Here is a 22,153-nt window from a genome sequence, read left to right on the forward strand (position 1 = left end):
TCCCTACTAAGCTCAGCTTCCACATCAATACTGACAGGACGGAACAATCCTACTACACACTTAATATTCAGTTGCTTTGGTTCAACAAAGGGAAGAACTAAAGAGGAATCAAAGTTAGGGAAAAACTGAAACCACCACCCCAGAATCTCTTAGAACCCAAGCTAATTCTCAAAAAATGCTTAGCTTGAAAACTAGTTCAACCATGAGCTAATTAATGTACCAAGTATTTATTGAGTACCTGCTATACTATGTATCAGCCATTCTAGATGTTCTTCGAGATGGAGGAGTAAACAAAATAGAAAAGATCCAGCTCTCTTGTAGTTTACATTCTAGTGGGGAAGATAAACAATAAACCAGGAAACATACAAACACTTTCAGATCATTGTAAGTACTAAAAAGAAACCAAAATAGGGTCAATGAAGAGTGCCCAGAGAGGCCAGGATAGCTGGGGTGGGTGTGGATGGCTCTTCTGAGGGTATGACATTTAAGCTGAGGCCAACCATTGAAAGAGGAGGAAAAGACGTGCTTTAGTCTGAGGGCCAGCAAGTGCAAAGGCCCTAAGGTGGAAATGAGCTTCGGGTTACAAGATCAAGGTTTACGTGCCTGGGGCACAGTGAGCATGGAGGAGAACCCTATGAAATGTAGCCTGAGTAGCCAGCAGGGGCCAGGTCATAAAGAGCCTTGTAGGCCAGAAGGAATTTAGATTTTATCCAGGGCACAATGAGAGACATTTGGCTGGATTTATACAGTGGAGTAACGTGAACTCTAGAGAGAATTTTTTATTTTGACGTTAGTACTAGAAAAAGCTGTAAGTTACTTGACTGTGCAGTATATTTCTATGTCATCCACTTGTGATGTTATATCTTCCAAGTTCGGATTAAAGGTACAGCAACTATCCACATATACATTACACAGACAGGATCTAGTAGGTGGATGCTATACTATGAACGCGTATACTTCTGGTACACCATTTTGTGTGCTAACTTAAATTCCATATGCATTTTATCATTTCATTTCCTGTTGCCTTTTGCCTGAATTTCTCCACCTATTGTTAAAGTACTGAACATATGCATTTGTCAGCTGCCTCAGATCCTTTTGGTTTTAAATAAATAAATAAATTTAAATTTAAATGCAGATCTGGCAAGATAGGATCCCTCATATTATTAAGTCTCTTCCTAGATTTTTGACCATCCAAAGTTAAAACAGTCAGAGCTAAATAATCCCTGAGGATTCAGTAACTTTATCTTCATATGAATATGAGAATTTTATACTTTCCCAGTGGACATTTTAAAAGACCATAGAATTAGAAATAAAATTCTTCTAACACAATAAACATTAAAAAATAAAGTTTCATGATAAAGTTTCTTGAGCTACTGTCACAGTCAGGGGAGAGAGCCTCATGCACTTCGTGAGGTTTTTCATTTAGGCATGACCAGGTTCAACTTTTCTCTGCCATCATGTTCACAAACAGTCCTGTAGGACTCCTTTCCATGGCTTTCTGCAGAGAATACTTAGAATCACTGGCCCCCAATTGCCAAATGTCTGTCATACAAAACACCTTTTTTAGATTTAGTGAGATATGTAATTCTATTCCATGTGACATGCTCCACCATGTGTTTGACAAGAGACTCACAAGTATTTACTATACTAGACAGCTGGGTCAGACTATCTCACAAAGAAAGCTGAATCTGCCAAGGCACCAGGCAGTTTCCAGGGGTGGCAAGGTCCATTTGCTCCTTCCTTTTCTTCCTACTCTATCTCACCCTTTAGAAAAGTACAAGTTACCCCAAGGACATTGGGCAAACATTTAATAGCTGGATGGAGCTGTCTGATCCTGATTTTAAAAAAAAAAAAGATGCTAAATAGAGTCCCTCTTATAAAACAGTGTTAACATTTCAAGAAATCTAAAATGTTTTAAAGGGTGCAGTGCCTTGGAGGAGGTGCCAGGCCTCAAAACCACCAGACTCCGCCTTGTCTTCAGTTCCTAAGACAGAAGGAAACTCTTCTTACCATTCTCCCTATTGGCTGTGGATCTCAACTTTGGCATTCCAGCCTGGAACAGTCCTCCCAAACCGGGTGGTCCACCCCCTCCAAAACTGCCACTGCCGCCACCACCACCACCGCTGCCACCTCCTCCACCAAAGCCGCCGCCGCCACCACCACCAGGTCCTTTAGGTTCTGTGGAAGGAAGAAAACACAATCATTTTATGATGGTGTATGAAGACACCACCAGAGAACATCACCAGTCCTCGCCCAAGTAAACAACAGTGACACAACGGGGAGCTGGCTGAGCCCAGGTCCATGGTGGCCAACTGGGATTTCATTAAAGTGCAGGATTTTAAGGATTCACCCCCAGTCAGAAAAGCAGGGGCTTCTTTCCACTTCAGGGCAGTCACAAACCCAGTGGTGGAAGAATCAGTAATAGATAATGACTTTGCCCTATTTGGCTAGCTGCCATATGAGTTAATATCTATTTTTTCTATATCATAAGGTTTGGCAAATAGATGTATCTTCAAAGAAGTCTCAAGGGAAGAGGAGATGCAATAAAAGGTGAGAAGAAAGGGAAGAGTAAAAATAAGGAGAAAAAAAAATCCTGTAATTTTGTTCCATGGAAATATCTATTGTTTTGATGTATTTTTCTCTGCCGATTTTTTTTTCATTTTATATATATTTTTCTTCAAATTAAGACCAAATTCACTACATAGTTTTTAGCCTGCTTTTTTCACCTAACACTTTATGGTTAGCATTTCCCATGTCATTAAATGTTCTTTGAAAACATGAGTTTAAAGGATTGCATTGTATTTTAGAACATGAACTTACTGTAATTTATTTAACCATCTACTTATCTGATGGCCTTTCAGGTTGATTTCAACTTTTTAAGATCGTAAAGCCCAACAGTAGACTTTAACATTAAAAAAACTCTTGTTTTATTTTGCATTTGTTGCTAGAAAATTGTGAAAGATTTTGAAATGGGCAAACAAGCAACAAAAAAAGAAAAGGAAGATGAAAAAGATTACTAAGCATCCAGCCTAGCCTTCTGGGTTATTTCGCATTGCTTTTGAGCTAGTTTACAACTCTGTAAGTTGTAAAAAACTGATAATATCACAAATGATATTTGTCCTTAAAAATGCAAATTGGTGTGTTCGGTGTAAGGCAATTGATTATTGACCCATTTTGCACCTATTTCTAAGTTCATTTCAACACTTACCTGCCTATATATGTGTGGTACTTTGAATTCTCCTTTGAATTGATATTATATTGATTCCCTCTAATAGCTAAATAAAATCTTTGATATGTTTATTTTATGTCTCTATGAAAGCCATGGTTATACTCTCTTTAAAAAAATGTCTCTTAACAATTTATGTGTGTATGTATTATGAGGTTAAAAATTATTTAAAATTCTACTCCTGGAAAACCTTGTTGAGTCTTTGATGAGTATTACATGAGATCTACAAATTAATCTGGGAGAACTGACACTTTTATGATATTTAGACTTTATAGAAACATGGTATATTTTCCCATATCTTCTGATTTATTCAGTAAAGTTTTGTAACTTTTATGATATGGGTCCACCTATGCTTCTTTAGGGTCACTTCAAATACATTTGTGCTTGTTGAAATTATAAAAGGGGTATTTTTCCTACTATATTTTGAATTTGGTTATTAATTGGCATCAGGAAATTTCACTTGCTATCTAATAAGTCACTTTGCTGTATTTTCTAAATTTTATTTTAAAAATTTTACCTTGGAATTTCTAGTAGACATACGGTCTGCAAATAATAAAGGTTTTACCCCGTCTTTATAATGTTTTATTAATTTAAAAAATTATTTTAAGTAATCATAAAGAATATATATACATTTATATATTTATTTTTTAAATTGTTATTAGTATTAACTTTAAAAATAAAGAAAATCATATTTTGATTTTAATGAGAATACCTCTGATGTTTCAAGTTATATATCAACTATTGGTTTGAAATCTTTTATTTTCTTCTTTCTAAATATTTGTGGTTAGCAAGGATCCTTCCACTTTGGGATTTTAAGACTTTCTTATGGCATGGAATTTTATCAAATGCTATATCAGGAGCTGCTAAGATCATTATATAGTTTTCCTTATTTAATATGTTGGATATATAGACTTCCTAACATTAAAAAATGGGATATTTAAAAAAAAAGGGATAAACCCTGGTCTTGGTAAAGCATTTTTTTTTAAATATACTATTGAATTAGAGTTTTTGTTTTTTTAGTTAGTATCTTCTCATCTGTGATCATAAGTCGTCTACAGTAGGGTTCTTAGCCTTGGAACTACTGACATTTTGAGTGAGATATTTCGTTGTTGTGGGAGGCTGTCTTGTTCTCTGTAGCATGTTTACAGCATCCCTCACCTCTGTTGGTTGATGTCAGTAGGAACCCCTCCCTCATCAAGCTGTGATAACTAAAAATGCCTCAGGCATTTCCACATGTCCTCTGAGACACTGATACACAAGCTTTCTTTTTGGATATAAGCTGCCTTTGTCATGTTTTGATATTATGATCATGCCAGTTTCATTACACCTATCAGATAGCTTTTCATGTCTTCCTATATGTAGGAATGATTTATACAGTGTTTGAATTAGCTGTTTCTTAAAATCTGAAATAATTTACTGATAAAATCATCTGGCTCTAAAGCTTTTTAGAGAAGAAGTCATTTGATAAGGTTTTCAACTTTTTCCTTGTTCATTGAGGTTTCATGAGTGAATTTTGGAAAATTTGGTAAATTAGTGCTTTTCTTAATTTCTTTAAGAGTTCAAAATGTTTTAGCATATAATTTTATTGTAGAATCCTTCATTTTTAAAGATTTGCTTTGAAGTTTTTATTTAATCTGCTTTCCAAGTTCTATTTTATTCATTTGTGTTTTCTTTTTTTCTGGGTTGGATTTATCATAAATCTGTCAGCTCTGTATCTTTTCTAGGTATGGAACTTTCTGGGATATTTATGGGAGCTCTGCTGATAGAAAAAACAATCTGACAATGAGCTCACAAGAATTACTCAACCTAATAAGATATATCAAATTAGAAAAACAATTTCTGGAAGTATATGCAAAATTGCTTCCATATAAAATTTAAAATTTTTACTAATTTTAATTATTGCCAATAATATTAGTAATGCCCTTGTCATTCCAATATTATTCATTGTTGAATGATACATTTTGGAATACTGCATTTCATAGGACACCTTTAGATGGTACTGAACATTAAAAGAGATAGATGTATCTATCAGACATCCATTAATTAGTGTTCTTGGAACATCTGTGTATCTTTCAGATGGAGAAGCTAAAGTAGTTGAGGATAGCTAACTGGCTCCAGGTCATTTTATTAGCAATTAAATTGCAGGACAAGGCTGACCTCAAGAGTTATATCATGCATAACCATGGTCAACATTTTGACAGAGTCAAGGGAGATTTCACCTGCAAATACAAAACCATGGATGGACTTTGCCACTCGAAAAGAGCCTGTGATAACAGTACTGGTGTCCAATGAAGTGCACGGACAGTAAGGGCATGCATTGGATTGTATCTTGCATCCACCAACCAAAGTGCATTCTTAAACATCACTGAACAGCTGGAAGGAAGAACTAACACTTATCTCCATTTAATGAGAGAAGTGTATCTTGAAGAATATAATGAATTTCCACTAGTGGACTCAGGACTAGGCCCCAGACTGTCCTTTCTCCTTCAACATCTAGGGAATTCACATCCACCTCTCCAGAGCCTAGGCTCCCTGTCATAGTGGAGAGAACTGCTGGGCTCTGTCCTAGAGGCAGGCAGTTTGTGGAGCTCCTCTGGCCCCATACCAGGTACCACACCTCAATGGTTGTTAAACCAAGGCTCCCCAGATACAAGTGAAATTGCTGGGCTCCCCTAGGGAGAATCTTGTGACACAGATCAGAAGGACTAAGGGATTCATTATACAAAAACCACATCGGTTTTGTGGGCATTCTGACCCAGAGGGAAGACTTTGTCAAGAATCAAAGACCCCATAGTTCCACTGCGGTGTGTGCATTCTCGTCTGCACCACCCTGCCTGGTAACAGAGCAACATTCAAAGGCCTTTGTCTTGGTTTTCCTCTTTTTCCATCTTCCTCCCACACCAACGTTCTCACCTAACTCTGATCTTCCTCTTCTACTCATTAGGTACTTTTCCTAGAAATTCCTAAGCACTTCTAACCCTCCACTTGGCTATAATCCTGCATCGTTATTTATTTGTCTACAAAGCTCCCTCTGGTGATTTAGGACAGTCAGTCTATTTCCCATTGAGTCCAAATGGGATCTGTGGTCTAGGATGAATTCTGGGGACATCTGACTGGCAGTGGAAATGTCTAGGAGTGGGAGGAGATAGTCTTGAGACCTGATTATTAACTTCCAGTAGATTCTAGTCATGTATAATGTTTCATTCTGTTGTAAATATTAGTAAGTAGCCCTGTATGTGAGTACTTGTTTGTTTATACATACCATGACTTGTTCCAGAAAGTACCTCAGATTTAAGATGGGCAGATAAGCAAAATTGTGATCTCATTTCCTCTTTCTCCCAGCTCCCAATAATCATATCTAACACTTGAATTACACATTCCAGACAACATAGGAGCATTGTCTCATTTGATGCACACAACAAACTTGTGAGGGCAATAGAACAGGTTTTTCCCCATTTTAGAAACGAAGACAAAGGGTTGGAGATGGTCAGGGCTCGAACCCACATTCTCTGATTCCAAGACTAGGGCTTTTTCCATATTTCATGCTGCCTTTTGATCTGTGGTAAGATAAGCAAAGGGTTAATTTCCAGAATGTGTTGTAAAGTGTTGTGAATAATTCAGAGAATCGCTGCTGTGTGTGTCTTGGACAAAGAATTATTATACTGGCTTCCCGCAGCATTAGAGGGAACCCAAGCCAGAGCCATGGTCTACAATGAGTGATACAGTCCCTTATTCTGCTAGCTTTGCAGCTGTTGTTAACAAAAAAAAAGAAAAAAGAAAAAAATTGGGGGGGGGGGGGTGGAAAGGATAGGGTTGATTGTTAGGCCATAAGCCATTTATCTCCATGGAAAATAACCTTTTTTCACTTACTGTCCAGTATCGGTGCACTTCTGTCATTGGTGACTGTCTTCTTTAGTTTCTTCCCTTTGTTGATGTCGGAGAGAAGAGCATTTCTCCCAGCCTGCTCTGACTTGTTCAAGGTAGGCTTTTCTGTATTGGCCTGAAAGGAAGCCATGCAAACTTGTATTCATCTTTTGAATTAAAATCGTGTACTACGACATTCAGTCGGGACAGCTAGAGTACGGGAAGCTTGTTATTAAGGTTCTTGGCGATAGGCTGTAAATTCTCCACAAGTTTTAGACCCGATGTCATTCTTTTTAAGACCCAGACATTTGGGAGCAGATGCAGCAATAAATCACATTCATTTTTAATGCAGGAGGAGTCAGTCCCTGATAAAAGTCACCGAAAATTCAGACCACAATCTGGCTGTAACTGAAAAAGCCAGGGTTGGATGGCTAGAAACGAGAAGGGAATTGTAAGTCTGAGAGGAATCTGCAGAATACTACGAGACTTCACTCTCTAGAATGTTCTCTAGAGAACAGCTTCTCTTTCCTGTCTTTTGGAGCTAATCTGGTGCAAGACGAAAACTATCTTTAGCAAAAAGGGTTGGCTGTATTTTTTTAAATCCACCAAAATTTTAGAAAATAATTCCCTCTGCTTACGTTGCCAAAGATTTTTTTCTTTTTACTTTAAGGCCAATTCAAAGTATAATTTACATATAGTAAAATCACCCTTTTAGTGTATAGTCTGATGAGTTTTGACAAACGTATACAGTCGTGCAGCCACCACCACAATCAAGATATACAACATTTCCATTATCCTCCAAACTCCTTTCACTCCCTCTGGTCTGAGGTGTTTCTGATGTTTAATCCTTTTGAAAGTTTAGCCCACAGAGACTGCACAGTGGACAAAAGTAATGCTTTCAAATCTCTGAGTATTTTCTATAATTTCAGAATTCCTGAGAAAGAGCCTTACTGTGCAGTTGGAATCTTGTTTCTTCAGAGTTACTTCGGGGAGTGGGGACACTAGGAGCCTGGCAGCTGGACTTGGAAGTAGGCACATGCCTGCGTCTGTCGCACTGGAAACCGGCTTGTCTGGCCCAGTCCCAGGGAGAGTCGTCTTCCCCAAGCCCAGAGGTGCTTCTGGTAGACATGAGAGTCCTTCTAGGCTGGCCTGGCCCTTCTGAAAGCCCTTCTGATTTCAGAGGTGCTGGTGAGGGCCACAGCGAGCAAACCTGGGCAGGCTCAACTGGATACTTGGCCCAGCTATTCATTAGAGGCAGAGGGAAAGCTAAGAAAAACCCGGAAGGAGGCTGCACAGAATCCATGTGTATTAAGCTGAAAGGGTCTTAAAATAATTAAATTATAAGCTAGTACTTGCTCACCACCACAGCAGCTAACATTCAGACAGCTTTTGCTATGATCAGGCACCATTTTCAGCATTTTATGTACATTAATTCATTTAGTCCTCATCAACCCTGAGTTATTATTTCCATTTTAGAGCCAAGGAAACTAAGGCACAGAGAAGTTAAATCATCACCCCAGTCAGCCAGCTACGGAGATGAGGAGCTCAGATTCAAGGCCTGGCAGTCTGACTCCAGGGCCTCCCCTATAACCTGGCAGAAGGACAAATGTGAGGTCTCGAATGCCCCTTCCCCGAATTGGGCAGATGTGGTTAAAGAGTACAGATCTGCAACTAAAAGATGAGTAAGTTCTGGAGATCCAATGACCAGCATAGTGACTATAGTTAACAATGTTTTATTATACACTTCAAAGTTGTTGAGAGACCAGAACTTAACTAATCTCACAAAAAGAAATGATCGTTATGTGATGTGACAGAGGTGTTAGCTAAAACTATGGTGGTAATTATATTGTAATATATAAATGTATCAAATCAGGATGCTATACACCTTAAACTTACAAAATGTTATATGTCAATTACATCTCAGTTGAAAAACTTAATACATAAAATGCCCCTTCCCCACTGGCCTCAACCCCTCTCTGAAACAAGCCCCTTAAGAGCCCCCTGGTAGTCAGTTCCAGAAAGGCTCTTTGCATATACAGTTGGCTTTTGCTAATGGGGCCCTCCTCTACTGCTCTAAAACTTGTTTTTATAACTTAACATGCCATGGGCATCTTGGAAAGAGCTTTTCAAATTACCTATTGTCTTCATTTTAAGGACAAAAAACCCTGAAGCCCAGCAAGGTTAAGTGACCTGTCCATATTGGTTCTCTTAATGGTTTGAGGTCAGCAACTGTCCCTGGCCTCCTGTTCCGCCTCAAAATTTATTTTGACATCTGACCCCCGCTGGGTGCTGACTTCTCTCACGTGGCCAGTACCCTTAGCTGGGCTGTTCCACTGGATGGTGTCCCTTGGTGGCCACCAACCTCCTTCCCCTTTCCTCACCTCTGTCTCCTATGTCTCTAGGGTCTTGCTTTTAGTCAGATAATAATGGACAGAAATGAGTTGATAGGATAAGCCAGGGTTTCCCAAACTTCAATCATTCTGGTATAATTTTCATGGTTTTTATCATCTTCTCGTGCTACCTGTGTTATTATTTAATATTTTTCATTAGGTCAGTTCACTATATTATTTACTACACTATTTCTCAGTGAATATTTTCTTTAAAATTAACTCGCTATTAAACCCTGGGTGTGTTATCACTTTTAGAATATACATTAAACACATGAGCATTAAAATTAAAAAAAATCAAGGTATGTGCCACCCAGCAGTGGTACACAACCTATACTTTTGGGGAAATATAAACTAATTCTACATTAGCCAGATCTGAGCTTTTCAAACTTATCTAAGTGAAGGACCAATTTCTAAGAAAAAAAATTTCCTATCCATTATGGACCAATATTTTGTAAAATAACAATGATTAGAAAAATGAGTTAGTTTAAAAAAGACACACAAGATACAATCTTCGAAACAACAGATGTAACACCACTATCAGATTGCTGTGTTTCTAAGTGCTTACTCTAAATTTCCATACTTATCTCTAACCAGGACTTGGAAGATCACACTTTGAAGAGCAATGAGCTAATCAGTGGTCTGTTCTTCCACCCAGGTCCAACCTTAGATGGGCTGTATAAATGTGTCCCATAGAAGCCCAGGCCAGACTTTTCCTCTCTGAGCTTCAGGTTCCCCAAGCGAAAAGTGAAGGGCCCATCACTGGGAGGCTCCTTAGCAGCGAAGGCTTCACATGCTGAGGGGGTTGGGGTGGGCTTTGCATTGGGGTGTGCCTGGGAGCTTTTCTGTACCACCATATGGAGGGCTGCCAGTTTCCTGGAAGGGGGTGCACTAAACTTCTGAGGACAGGTCTATCAGGGAGCCAGGATGAGCCAAGAGAAGAAATTCCTTCAGAAAGTAGACATGGACAAATTAAAAGGGGGAAGTAAGTATGTGGGAGAGGTGGGGGTGGGAGGCGGGGGATAGCTGTCAACAACATAGAGTGGGAAGAAATGGGGGGAAAGGCAGAGGGGGAAAAAACAGGAAAGAGTCTGGAGGACACTTTAATGGCTGCATTTTCAGACAGAGAGACTTGGGTTTTTGGACTATCCTGCCCAGAAGTTAAAGGCTAGAAGCTGAGTCCCTTTGAATGACAACAGTGCAGGCTGGGCAGAAATGCTCCTGTGAGCCTGTGTTGGGCCAGCACGTTTGAATGAACACGACATGTCTCCCTGGATGGACTCGGCGGAGGAAACCTAGTTAATCCACATCCCATGTGTGTTCTCTGTGTCACACAAGACCTTAGACTACAAAATGTTTTTGTGTTGTATCTTACTCCAGCACCTGGAAACCTTGCCATATCTCGTTTAAGCCACAATGCAAACACACTGAACACAAACAGGTGTTCTGGGTTCGAGGTGGTTGGGCTTGCTTCATGCATGGATCATGGACAGCGAGAGCCACTCACCAGAGCAAACGTGGGCGGCGGCGGGGGCGCTGGAGGGGGCGGGACGGGCATCCTGGGCACTTAGTTAGGCTTTCAACAGTCTGGCTGATAAATCTGTAAAAACAAAACAAAGAAACAAAACACGGTCATGGACTAGACCCTTTAGTAATACTCTGTCCTGATCTTTCCTTCTCTTTTCCCATCAAAGTGACAGCTATTCACATGGACCCACTTTTATAAGAGTGGAATTCCTTCACAACATGGCTAAGATGTTACTGTTCTTGAAGGACCCAGGCAGGGGAGGCTTCTCAGCCACATTGCCTGGAGATACTGGAAGCAAAATCCAGCACTTCACACCGCTCAATTCTACCACCCGCCAAAGCGGGTCAGGGGAAGGACCCTGCCCCATGGCCTGAGAAAGCTGGAAGGTTATCAGGAAACTGCTAGAAATGGGTCCCGGCCAAGTCCCATGTTCAAGTGGCAGTTCTGCCTCACTCATCTCCGCAACTGGATCCTTTCTCGCTCTCCCAGTCCCGCCCACTCCACGTCTGCTGCTGTACTTGTTGGTCAGAGATCCCCAACAGACATCCATTTGAGTCCCATAGCACCAGAGGAATGCAAAGATGAATCCCCTGTTCTTGCCCTCACCTTACAGTCCTCCAGGGAAAGGAGACAGGGATAAGGTGAGGTAGGTAAGACGGCCAAGGAGGCTGGATTCCTACCTTTGTGCTACTTGGCATTTCCTTACAAGATCCAAATGGGGAAAAAAGATGAGGTGGAATCAAACTTCTGACTCTGGGCTCTTTGCCAGAAGCAGGCTTCCTCAGGAAGGCTTTCTGCAGAGGGTGACTGTCTGGGGACAAAGTGGGGGCTGGACTCTGCGGCTGTGGGAGAGCACAGGGAAGCCCTAGTGGGCAGCAGCGGAGAAGGGGGCAGCCTGGCAAACATCAGGGGCTGAAGAAACGATGGTGAAGACGTGCCCCAGGAGTTATGTCAGCCACAAACGCCATCTCTCTTCCCCTAATCCTTGGAGTCCCATCCCTGGGTCTCAGCAGAAGCCCCAGGGCCCAGCCCCCACCCTCTTTCTCACCCCTAAGTCTCCAAGCTTCTCCCACCCAGACCTCGCTACTCCTGGATCAGCAGTGGTCTTGGATCAGCAGTGGGCATCATCCATGGCTGTTAGAAATGTCAAATCTCAGCCCCTCTGCCCACACTGAATTCCTTTCAGCGTTTTAACAAGACCCCTGGGAGATTCACATGCACCAAGGTCTGAGAAGCCTGGTTGTAGTCTGAGCCTTAAACCAAGTGAGCAGCCTGGGACACTGACCACCTGAAAAACACTGTTTCTATGGAACTTGTGTCCTGAATTTCAAACAGTAGAATTATCTTTAATTTTCAATAGTCTCTTAATTATAAAAAATAATTTCTTAGAAATCAAAGTATTAATTTAGTTCAACCACTAAAAGTTAATGTGGAAAACTTACACCTTGAAACACATACAACTGACCCTTGAACAACGGGTTTGAATTGCACAAGTCCACTTAGATGTGATGTTTTTTCAACAGTAAATATTACAGTACTACACTGTCCATGGTTGGTTGAATCCGGGGATGCGGAGCGGGATAGAGGGGTCCCGCAGTACAGAGGGCTGACTGTGTGCGGAGGGTCAGCACCCCTAACCCCCATGTTGTTCAGGGGTCAGCTGTACTTTCTACTAAAGTTTTGCTGGATGGCTGGGCTTCTGTGAACAGAAATGGAATGGAGACGCTAAGAGGACATGGCCAGACTCATCAAAGCTTCTGGAAGACAGGAATTAGGACAGTCTGGAACAGTTCTGTTCCAAGTGCCGTTCTAGAAAATGAAATTTGGAAAACTCAAGAGTGGCAACAGCTGCTCTCATTTATTGACAGTAAGTTAGATAATAAACGGTGCTTTCTTTCCGTCGTCTCTAACGCTTACGATGACACTGCAAACTAGCAATGATTCCACTCATTTTACAGAGGACACTGGGACGCAGAGAAATTAATAACTCACCCAGAGACCTGTGAGGGTCATTTACATCAAGTCCTTTTGATTCCTGCTCTTTTTAGATAAGCATTTCTAAGCAGATTAAGGGCTAACTAGTACTGCAGTTCACCTGTAAACTAGGTCAGAATTGGTTTTCAGTAAGAGTCTGTCTCAGAGAGAGACTCTTTTAAGATGTGTTCCTGACATGGCTCTTTTCTGCGTGACACCAATCAGTTGCCCGTGGGCCGTGTGAACAGTGCAAGCAGGGCTGGGGGCCTGTGTCTGGAGGCCTATGAAGGGGGTGCACCAGCTGCAGGGGCACCTTCAGGGGGCTCGGAGTTGCGTCCTAGCACCAGGAGAAAGGACGGGGTCGGAAACCAGATTCAGGCCCAACTGTCAAAGATGCTGCAGCCAAAGCAATGGTGTGAAGAGAGCTGGAGGACGGGGCTTACCTAGGAAGAGGGTGGCCGGGTCCGCCCAGAGCCCGAGGGACACGCTCTACAGGACAGATCATCCGCGTGCTTGGTGGACAGAAGGTTCCTTTAACGCTCTGATTCACTGTGTCGGATTCTAGGCTCACCAACTAACCTGCCATCCTGCTGTCCTAATACTGAGGAAGGAGTGGATTCTAATCAACTGCCAGGAACCTGTTTTGGGTTTGGTTCTCATGAGTCAGTCTCTGGTTGCAAACATTAAACTGAACTGTCCTGTACACTTTTGGGGCCAAGCTACGGAACAGGGATGCTTTGGGAGGACTGTCACTCCGCAAGTCCTCTTTAACTACTTTACAGTGTTCAGCTGTTGCTATTTCGGTCCTCTCTGGGCATCCATGGACTTACAAACAAACCTCCGGACCACAAAGGCTGGGCCTTCCTCAGATAAACAACAGGGAGAGGATGAGCGCATGAGTGCCCTCGCCTTCCCGAGGCTAAGTTCTCCTTTCTCTCCTCTGCTGCTGCTCCCCTGCCCCCTTCTCACTCTCCTCCAGATAAACTACTCCCACCCCCACCTCCATGCTGAAAGGTGATCCAGAGGCTTCGACAGCCTCTTGGCTCCTTGCTAGCGGAACAGCTGCTGGTCTGGACTTGTCCAGGCTAGGGCTTCGAGAAAGTTTGTGAGAAACCCCAGACTCCAACCCTGCCCCACGGGTCAAAGAAGACCAATCTCATGTTCCCCAGGCCAGGCCCCCACCAGGCCCCCTTCTTGGCTGTCTTCCCACCAGACAGTGAACTCACCAGGTCTCCCCAAGACCTGGCACAAAGCAGGGTTCTCACTAAGTGTGTGGGAGGGAAAGAGTGAGGTATCCCACAAACAAGCCACGTGCCGGCCACTGGAAGGGCTCCCAGCATCAGCCCTGTGCCTTCCGAGGCCTGGGTAAATAATCAGTCCTACATCAGAGGGGCTCGCTAGCTTTAGGTCTGGGCGCCTGCCTTCCTGACTTCGCCAGGGAAGTACAGCCCAAGGCCCTGGGAGAGCTGGGGCTCCCCTGTCTCCTGGAGGTGATGGCCTGTGTCAGAAGCAGGACCGAGCCTTCCTGAAGGGCCTCCAGAGATGCTGACGGACCAGGCCTCCCTGACTCGGACCTGCACGTCCACAGGGCCTGTGGACAGAGCTCAGGGCTTCATTAACTTGGAGGAAAAAAAGGACTTTTTATTTCCCTTAAACTCTTAACTACAATCTAGCATTTCCTTCAATTATGAATGTAGGCACAAGTCACACCTGAAACCTTTTCACCAGCAGTTTCCCGCATGCTACTTTCCCATCGTGTTCTCACATATTCTAATTGCTGCAGAATCTCTTTTGAAACTGTGGCAATGTTCAGATCTGCTGCTCCATCCTGTACTGATGTCACTCTAAATAGCTTCCCTGGTAATCCTGCATTTTGCTTTATGCATTTAACCACAGTTAGAGGAGGAGTCCTTTGGGTCTCATTAGACACCAGTGTGGTGAACAAATGAGGTTAGAATCCCTGTGGGGACATGAGACCTGAGTCAGGAGAATGTGATTTTGAACCTCTGTTCTGCTACCCAATAACCTAAGATAAGACTAAGCTCTCTGAGCACCCTCTTTCCCATCTGTTAAGTGGGGGTGCAGGGAGGATGAAAAGAAACGGTGCAGCAGGGCCGGGTAGGGTAAGCCATCAACAGACGGGTCCAGAGCTGTGGTCCCTGAGGCGAGCGTGGGTCCTGCTGGTGGGAGTGCCACTGGAGCAGCCAACAGTGGGCCACCCGGCCCAGCGACTGAGCTGAGGCCCTGGCTTTGCCCAGAGTCCTGTGTGGGCGGAGCTGCCTCTGACCGAGTGAGGCAGCCCGAGGGTTTGGCCTCCTGCCCTCAGTGCTTCCCTTGGGAGAGGGAGCAGCAGAGGAGGCAGCTCTGTTCCTGGGCGGGAGGGGCCTAGAAGAAGGGAAAGGATGACTAGGGCAGGGGCTCCCAAAGTGTGGGCTGTCACCTCCTGCATGGGACTCAGGCTCCCTGAAGCTGGAGTATCACAGCCCTGCCCATTTTCTGATCCCTGCCCTCCCACCCTGCCCCACCCCAGGCACCGCACCTCTAACAATATACACTCTTGAGAATTAACTTATTTTAGAGAATCATTTCACTTTTTAAATAACTTTCATCACAGAGAGAAAAGCCAGACTATACTAAAATGTTCACCTTGTGTGCTGAGTTTTACATGCACAAAGAAAACCACACGGATGGGAATGGGTTTTTTGTCTTCACACAAAGTGTTATGGGTTGAATTTATATGTTGAAGCTCTAACTCATATGACCTCAGAATGCGGCCTTTAAAGATGTGATTAAGTTAAAGTGAGGCCATTAGGGTGGGGCCCTAATCCAGTAGACAGGGTCCTTGTGAGAGACAGCAGGATGCACAAGCATGAAGAAAAGGCTGCGTGAGGACCCGGGAGAAGGCGGCGGTCCGTAAGCCAAAAAGAGAGGCCTTGGGAGAAACCAAACCTGCCCACACCGTGGTCTTGGACGTCCAGCCTCCAGAGACACTCTGCTGCTCGAGCCTCCCAGCCCGAGGTACTTTGTTAAGGCAGCCCCAGCAAACAGGTAATACATGTTGTCTCTCATGTCTGTTATCCATTGTGGAAATTACAAGTTAATGGCTTTTGGATGAAATAGCCATCAATTGATTTCTCACCCAAGCTATCTCTGGATGGTCAGACACTGAAGAAATTAAAAATCAATTTGAACCCTAGGGTATGTGAGTGATTACCAAAGTTTTACTTAATAACTGAGTCACTAAAAACTCAACAAATTTTAGGTGAAAACTGTTGAAGTGAGGGGAGGGATCTACCAAGAAACCTTTTATAAAGGAATTGATTCTCTGGATTAAGAGAACAGAGTAGAATATTTTGCATAAATGACTTAAAAAAATCCACTAATTGGCTCTTCTTTGTCTCCGACACATACACATACGTACATATATACACACAATATACATCAATACTTAGAAATTGTAGAGTTTCCTAGTTCTGTGAGAGGGATGGGTGACTCTGATGGTTTTTCTATAGTTCTACTAGGTCAGCATGATGGTTTAAACTCACAGTGGACAGCATCGCACACTGACCAGAGACCAACCAGGGAAGCTCGTGGTCCTGAGCCACTGGCTAAATGTGTAATATTCGTTATGAGGGACACCTTGTGAGAAAGAGAGAGTTTCTCCCCACCCTACAATGGACAAATCTCCCTAACAGCACAGGCAACTAGACACTTAACCAAAGCCCACAGTTCAGTCCAGCACTGCCCTAGGAAACGTATGCTCTCTTCTTCAATGTGCTCATCTAAGAAAGCAGAATTATCTCTGAATGTAAAATGATCCACCTCTTTAGGATCAAGAGAACTGGTGAGTTATTTAAATAAACTGTTTCTTAGAGCCAATTCAAAATTCATTCTCGATTATGCTGTGTGAGGCCCACACTACAGAATGACACGAAGAGGGGAGAGATTTCCAGCACTGTCCAATGAAAACATCTGATAATCTTCAGAAGGCCTGCCTCTAATCGTGAGGAGGGAGGGGAGTGAATCAGTCAAGTTCTAGTAGGGACGACAAGAAGCAGGTTTATCTAGTTATGTTTTATCACCATTTTGGACTATTCAACGATATAAAGGATTTTGCTATAAAAATCTTGCCAAAAGTCACTCTTAAATACTACTTTACCTAAAATGAATGGGAGAAGAGTAAACTTTTTTTCAAAAAGGTTGAATTCATTTGCTCTGTGTGTGGCGGGGGTCTGTGGGGGACAAGGAGTGGGTATAACAGAAATAATACAACTGAAAAGATCCAAAGGTCTGGATGCTCTCTTGCCCTCATTACTTTCTGTTCTGCATCTTATTTTTATTTACATTGATTGATATTTTACTCTCTATATAATGTTCTTAACTCATGTTCATGTATGTATTTCTTGTGTGCTCTTGGCTTCTTCAGGTTGGATTTTTTTGAGATTTTTTTTTCTGCTTCCAAAAGTAGCAAACATTTGTTAAGAAAACAATAGACAATACAAAAATACAAAGATGAAAATAAAACATGATTGTATTTAACCACTGAAGGAAGCATTTGATAATAATTAAATTTAATTGAAAAGGGGTCGATTAATACCCAGAGATATTCTTGTTAACATTTTGATGTGTATCTTTCCAGCTTTTATACACATACGCACACCTGTCTCTCTGTGTATATATATGTACACACAGGCAGAATTGTTTGACCAATAAATATTAACAGAAGGAAATTTATCATACATATAACTCAACAGTGCTTTAATAAGAAAAGGCCCTTAAATTCATAGTGAGCAATCAAAAAAAAATTGCAAAGGCAAAGGCATTCATTACAAAGGTAATGAATCCAGTCCAGGTTACACTATAAAAATAAAATCATTCAGCAAAATCTCAAATTGCGGCTACGGTCTGTAGTTTGGGGATTCCTGTGCGTGATTATTTTTGGTGCTATTCTTTACAGGCTCCTCCATGAGGCAAACTTAGTTGAATGTGTTCAAGATCTGAAAACCATTACAACTAATTAAGATGAAATTGGCTTTGTTCTTCAACTTCCTGTAAAAATGCTCAACAGGAAAATTGATGCTCACAGCAAACCACAGCCATCCTGTTTCTTTAGCACAATCTTTTCACAGCTGCAGTTACCAGTAGTTTCTATTTTATGACACCAGTCATGGTGCAAAAGCTGCGGGCCCCACCCCCAAGCCCAAAACGTCGTTTGGCCATTTTAGAAACTTTTAATAGCTTTGCATAAAGTTTGCTTCTATTATTGTGGCTCTTCCTCTCCTCAGGTCTGAGCTCAGAGCGCTGCAGGCAATGAGGCCGTCCGTACAAAAGAAGAAACAGAAAACACTTCTCAATCCAAAGGTAGAGGAGAGAAACAAGCTTTCTTTTATATAAGCAAAGCAGCAGCCTCACCTCGTGCATTATCACTGTTATTCTCAGTCTGAGCTGCATGTGAAACACAAGGCTGGCTACACACAGGGCCCCTCACTTCTCAAAATGTGCTTGCTCTTCTCTCAGTCCATCATCATTTATGGCGCTAGCTTAAGTGAATTCTGCCTAACAGCTCTCTTCTCAGTGGTAAGGGTTAATGTCTCTGCTGTTCTTTTAGGTAAGGAGTTGGAAAACTGGGGATTGGGGGAAGGCATTTTTCAGAGAAGACATTTTGAAGCATCTACGATGTCATTACAATTAGCTGGGAGCTTGGACACAAACTCAATTTTACTGTAAGAGTAACGGCTGGGGAAATAAAGGTTGCTATGAAGTGAAGTTATTTTTTTAATACACTGTCATACATGTTTAATTGAAAAATTAGTGCAGATTCATAGACATCTAAACCCTCTTAAAAGTGAGAAAATAAAGTTTAGCTGAATGACCCAACTACCTGTCCATGTTTAACTGCAGGAAAGGGAAGGGAACTCTTTTCTACTTTACCCACTTAACTGAAAAGTACTGGTTTTCCTCCCATGACTTCCCATCTCTAATAGGTATTCTCTTTCAGGGGCTCAAATCTCAAGGCTAAAGTTTCCTGAAATCCTCAGCACCACATTTAGTTTTACTACAGGATTAAGATCTGCCCCTCCCCGTTCCCCACTAAATACACACACACACACACACACACACTCACAGCATGTATGTCAACATACTCAACATATTTTATTCATTTAATCATTGAAAGTGTAGCTTTTCAATGAAATAAAAGCAGGCGTGTCACCAAATTCACGTCTGAAAAGGTCAAAAGACTTAGGAACTGGTCTTACTTGAGATTATTCACTTAAAGATATTTGCTGTTGTTGTGACATTTAAAACAAAGCATTTGCACAATCTCAGAGTCTCAGGACTGGAAAAGGGCATCTCCTGGCCTCTAAACCACACATAGAAAAAAGCTCTTGAGATTACATTTTATTGTTAGTGGCCTTGGGCAAACTGCTTGACCTCTCTAGGTCCACTTCCCACAATAAATGGGGAGAAGGGTACCTATTCAATAGGGTTATTTAAGAGGTAAATGAGGCAAGTGCTAAATGAGTATTAGCCATTTAAAAAAAATAAAATAAGCAAAAGTAAAGAGCCTCACATATAGTGAATGCTCTATAAATGATACTGTCTTTTCCTCTATTCAACCATGAGAAAGACAAACCGCAAACTGAATTAAACCCTAGCCCACATGTGCACACCCTTGCAGACTTCTGCATTACAAATGAATGGTAAAGGGAGGTGTGTATAGAGTACATTTTAAATTTCCCGGAAAAGAATATTAATTAAGGCATTCATTATTCCAGTATTTTTTTTCCAGTTTTAATTTTCAGGACTGAGGGTTGCAAAGTATTGACAGAGGTTATTTATGCTAGTCCAGAGGAAACGCTCTTTTCAACAGGAAGTAAATGTACAACAATTTGGACAAACAAAAATGAGCTAAACCTTAACTATATTCAATTCCTTGTAATAACATATAATGGGAAACAATCTGAAAAGAAAAAAGTATTTATGTATGTGTAACTGAATCACTTTGCTGTACATCTGAAACTAACATTGTAAATCAACTACACTTCAATAATTTTTTTTTAAATGAGTCAGACCTTAAAGTAGGAATGCATCACAATTTAAAAAGCCAGAAACTCCCAAGGTAAATGACGTGTTTATGAAATGTTAAACAGATTTCAAAAGAACATAAAACTTGAAAGGTCCAGGAATTAGGTAGCTCACTTCCTCTTACATGTTAGCTTAGGTTGCGGGAACTTCCAGCCTCTAGGGCAGATCTAGAATGTAATGTCTTCAATGATCAGAGTGAAACTGCTGCTGGACCCCAGGGGAAATTCTTCACCATGGGGAGTTCTCTGAAAGTTGCAGTTCATCCAGAGTATGTGTAATCCTTAAAAGTTTCCCTATTAGAGTAACTGAAGAGCTGTGAACAATTAACCAGTGAATGAACTTTTCAAAGAGCATTAGAAAACCTGACTGTGGTTTTAGATAAATCATGTAGCCTCTTTAAACTATAGAAGGGAGAATTTTGACTAGATGATGTTTCAGTTCAGATGCAACATAACTTTGTGAAGTTAACGCATAATACTTAGACCCACAATCCTGGTGAATAGTAAGGGTATGGCTTCCACACTAATCAACCTCAAAATCCTTTTCAGGCTTCTCATCTTCCTCTCTCATTATCCCGTCTTACTCCTTCTCCTGCTTTTCCACCTATCTTTCTCTCTACCAAGCTGTCCTATTTTTCTTAGCTAGAATCTTCCTGCAGCCTTTTCCTCATTTTACCACTTGTCTACTGTAGATGCTAGCTATGCCACAGAATTATTTTAAAAGAACTTTCGCTTATTGACCAAAGTCATATGTGCCCTCTTAATCTTTCAAAGCTTTATTTTATATTTCTCCAGGGGGTAAAAGGAATATAAGTCAAGTTGCTTTTTTATACATGACCCCCCCCAAAAACAACATTTTTTTTTTTGGATACAAAACTGTTCCCTTAATCCTGCTCTGGAGATCTCTGTGTACATGGCTTGAAATACGAAAATTACAATATTTTATGTTGAAATATTAATTATACTAAATGTAAATAGTTATAATGAACGCTGCAGACTTTGATCAGCAATAGTAGTTGTGCTCTGCACTGTTTGGAATGTTGAATGGAATGATTTTAAAAGACACGTGGTCTTTTTCCTAAAAGACTATGCTTAGAAATGGTTTGGGATTTTAACTTAAATAACATGTCTGCAGCAACAGGCTGACAAGAGCTTAGTTCCACGGTACTTTCCTTTGATGTTTCCAGTGACTCCTTTTGCTTTCAAAGCACTTACTGTTGGTGGCCGAAGCGCCCATACAAAGGCAGTCATGTGGACAACTGCTCCATCCACTGAAAGGATACCATCACTGACATAAACCCCCAAAAACTGGGAGGGAAAAAACTCCTGTGGACCCAAACATGTCCAGTGGTCAAGAAAAACTCTTACCGAAAATCTTGCTACATTTTGGTTCAAAACACAAGTTACCCACAAATCACCCACAATCACCACAGTGGTGAAACTAGCACCGTGTGCTCCAGGACTCAACCTACGGTCCTCCCCTGAACAATTAAACAGCTTTATCTCAACAGACAAGGATCCATTAAAAGCCATTCTGTCCTTCCCTCTAGCTGATAAAGGAAATACATTCAGTTTGAATATAATTTTTCTTACCGTTAATAGCAGGAAGGCATGATCAGAGACACAGGCAGACAGGGAGCAAGCGAGATACAAGAGAGAAAACTGTCCCTGAAAAAGACATCATCTTCTAACGCAAATGTGGGGTCGTTTTTGGGCAGCCATTTTGGACAAGCTCTGGCCTCTTGTTAAATGTGACATACTGAGTCAGAGGCAATGTCAGAGGCAGACGTCCTTCTGCGGTTATTCGCTTCCTGTCTGATTAATTTGTTGCTTGTTCCTTCCGCCTTTTCTGCAGAAGAAGAAGCTGGATTAGTTTTACTTAAGAAGCAAGCAAGAAAAAAAACCCTAAATTTTAAAAATTAAACGTTTCTCCTTCCCACCAGGTGTCACATACCTGTTTGGCACAGTGACAAGGAGAGATCTGCACCTCCATCTAGTTAACAGCCCAACTTTATTCGAGACACCTTCACAAATGATTGTTCAAAGGACCTGAGATTCCTTCAGGAAAATTCTGTTTTAAAGTATGCCC

The 22,153-nt window shown here is 41.6% G+C and overlaps 1 protein-coding gene across 3 annotated transcripts in view; it reads right to left on the bottom strand.

Moving 5' to 3' along the window:
• WIPF1 (WAS/WASL interacting protein family member 1) overlaps nt 1-22,153 on the bottom strand; it is a 117,195-nt gene that overhangs the window by 12,625 nt on the left and 82,417 nt on the right. For 2 of the 3 annotated variants that reach the window (XM_074363905.1, XM_074363907.1), the window contains exons 2-4: nt 10,985-11,077; nt 7,097-7,226; nt 2,011-2,178 (exon numbers count right to left, since the gene is read on the bottom strand). In XM_074363905.1, the coding sequence (XP_074220006.1) occupies nt 2,011-2,178; nt 7,097-7,226; nt 10,985-11,035 (349 nt within the window). In that variant the 5' untranslated portion in view covers nt 11,036-11,077. Of the gene's footprint in view, nt 1-2,010; nt 2,179-7,096; nt 7,227-10,984; nt 11,078-21,657; nt 21,914-22,153 lie in introns of all 3 variants that reach the window. The other variant, XM_074363906.1, reaches the window with a different exon arrangement.

Source organism: Camelus bactrianus, chromosome 5 (assembly GCF_048773025.1).
Source record: "Camelus bactrianus isolate YW-2024 breed Bactrian camel chromosome 5, ASM4877302v1, whole genome shotgun sequence".
In the NCBI taxonomy this organism is placed as follows: domain Eukaryota; kingdom Metazoa; phylum Chordata; class Mammalia; order Artiodactyla; family Camelidae; genus Camelus; species Camelus bactrianus.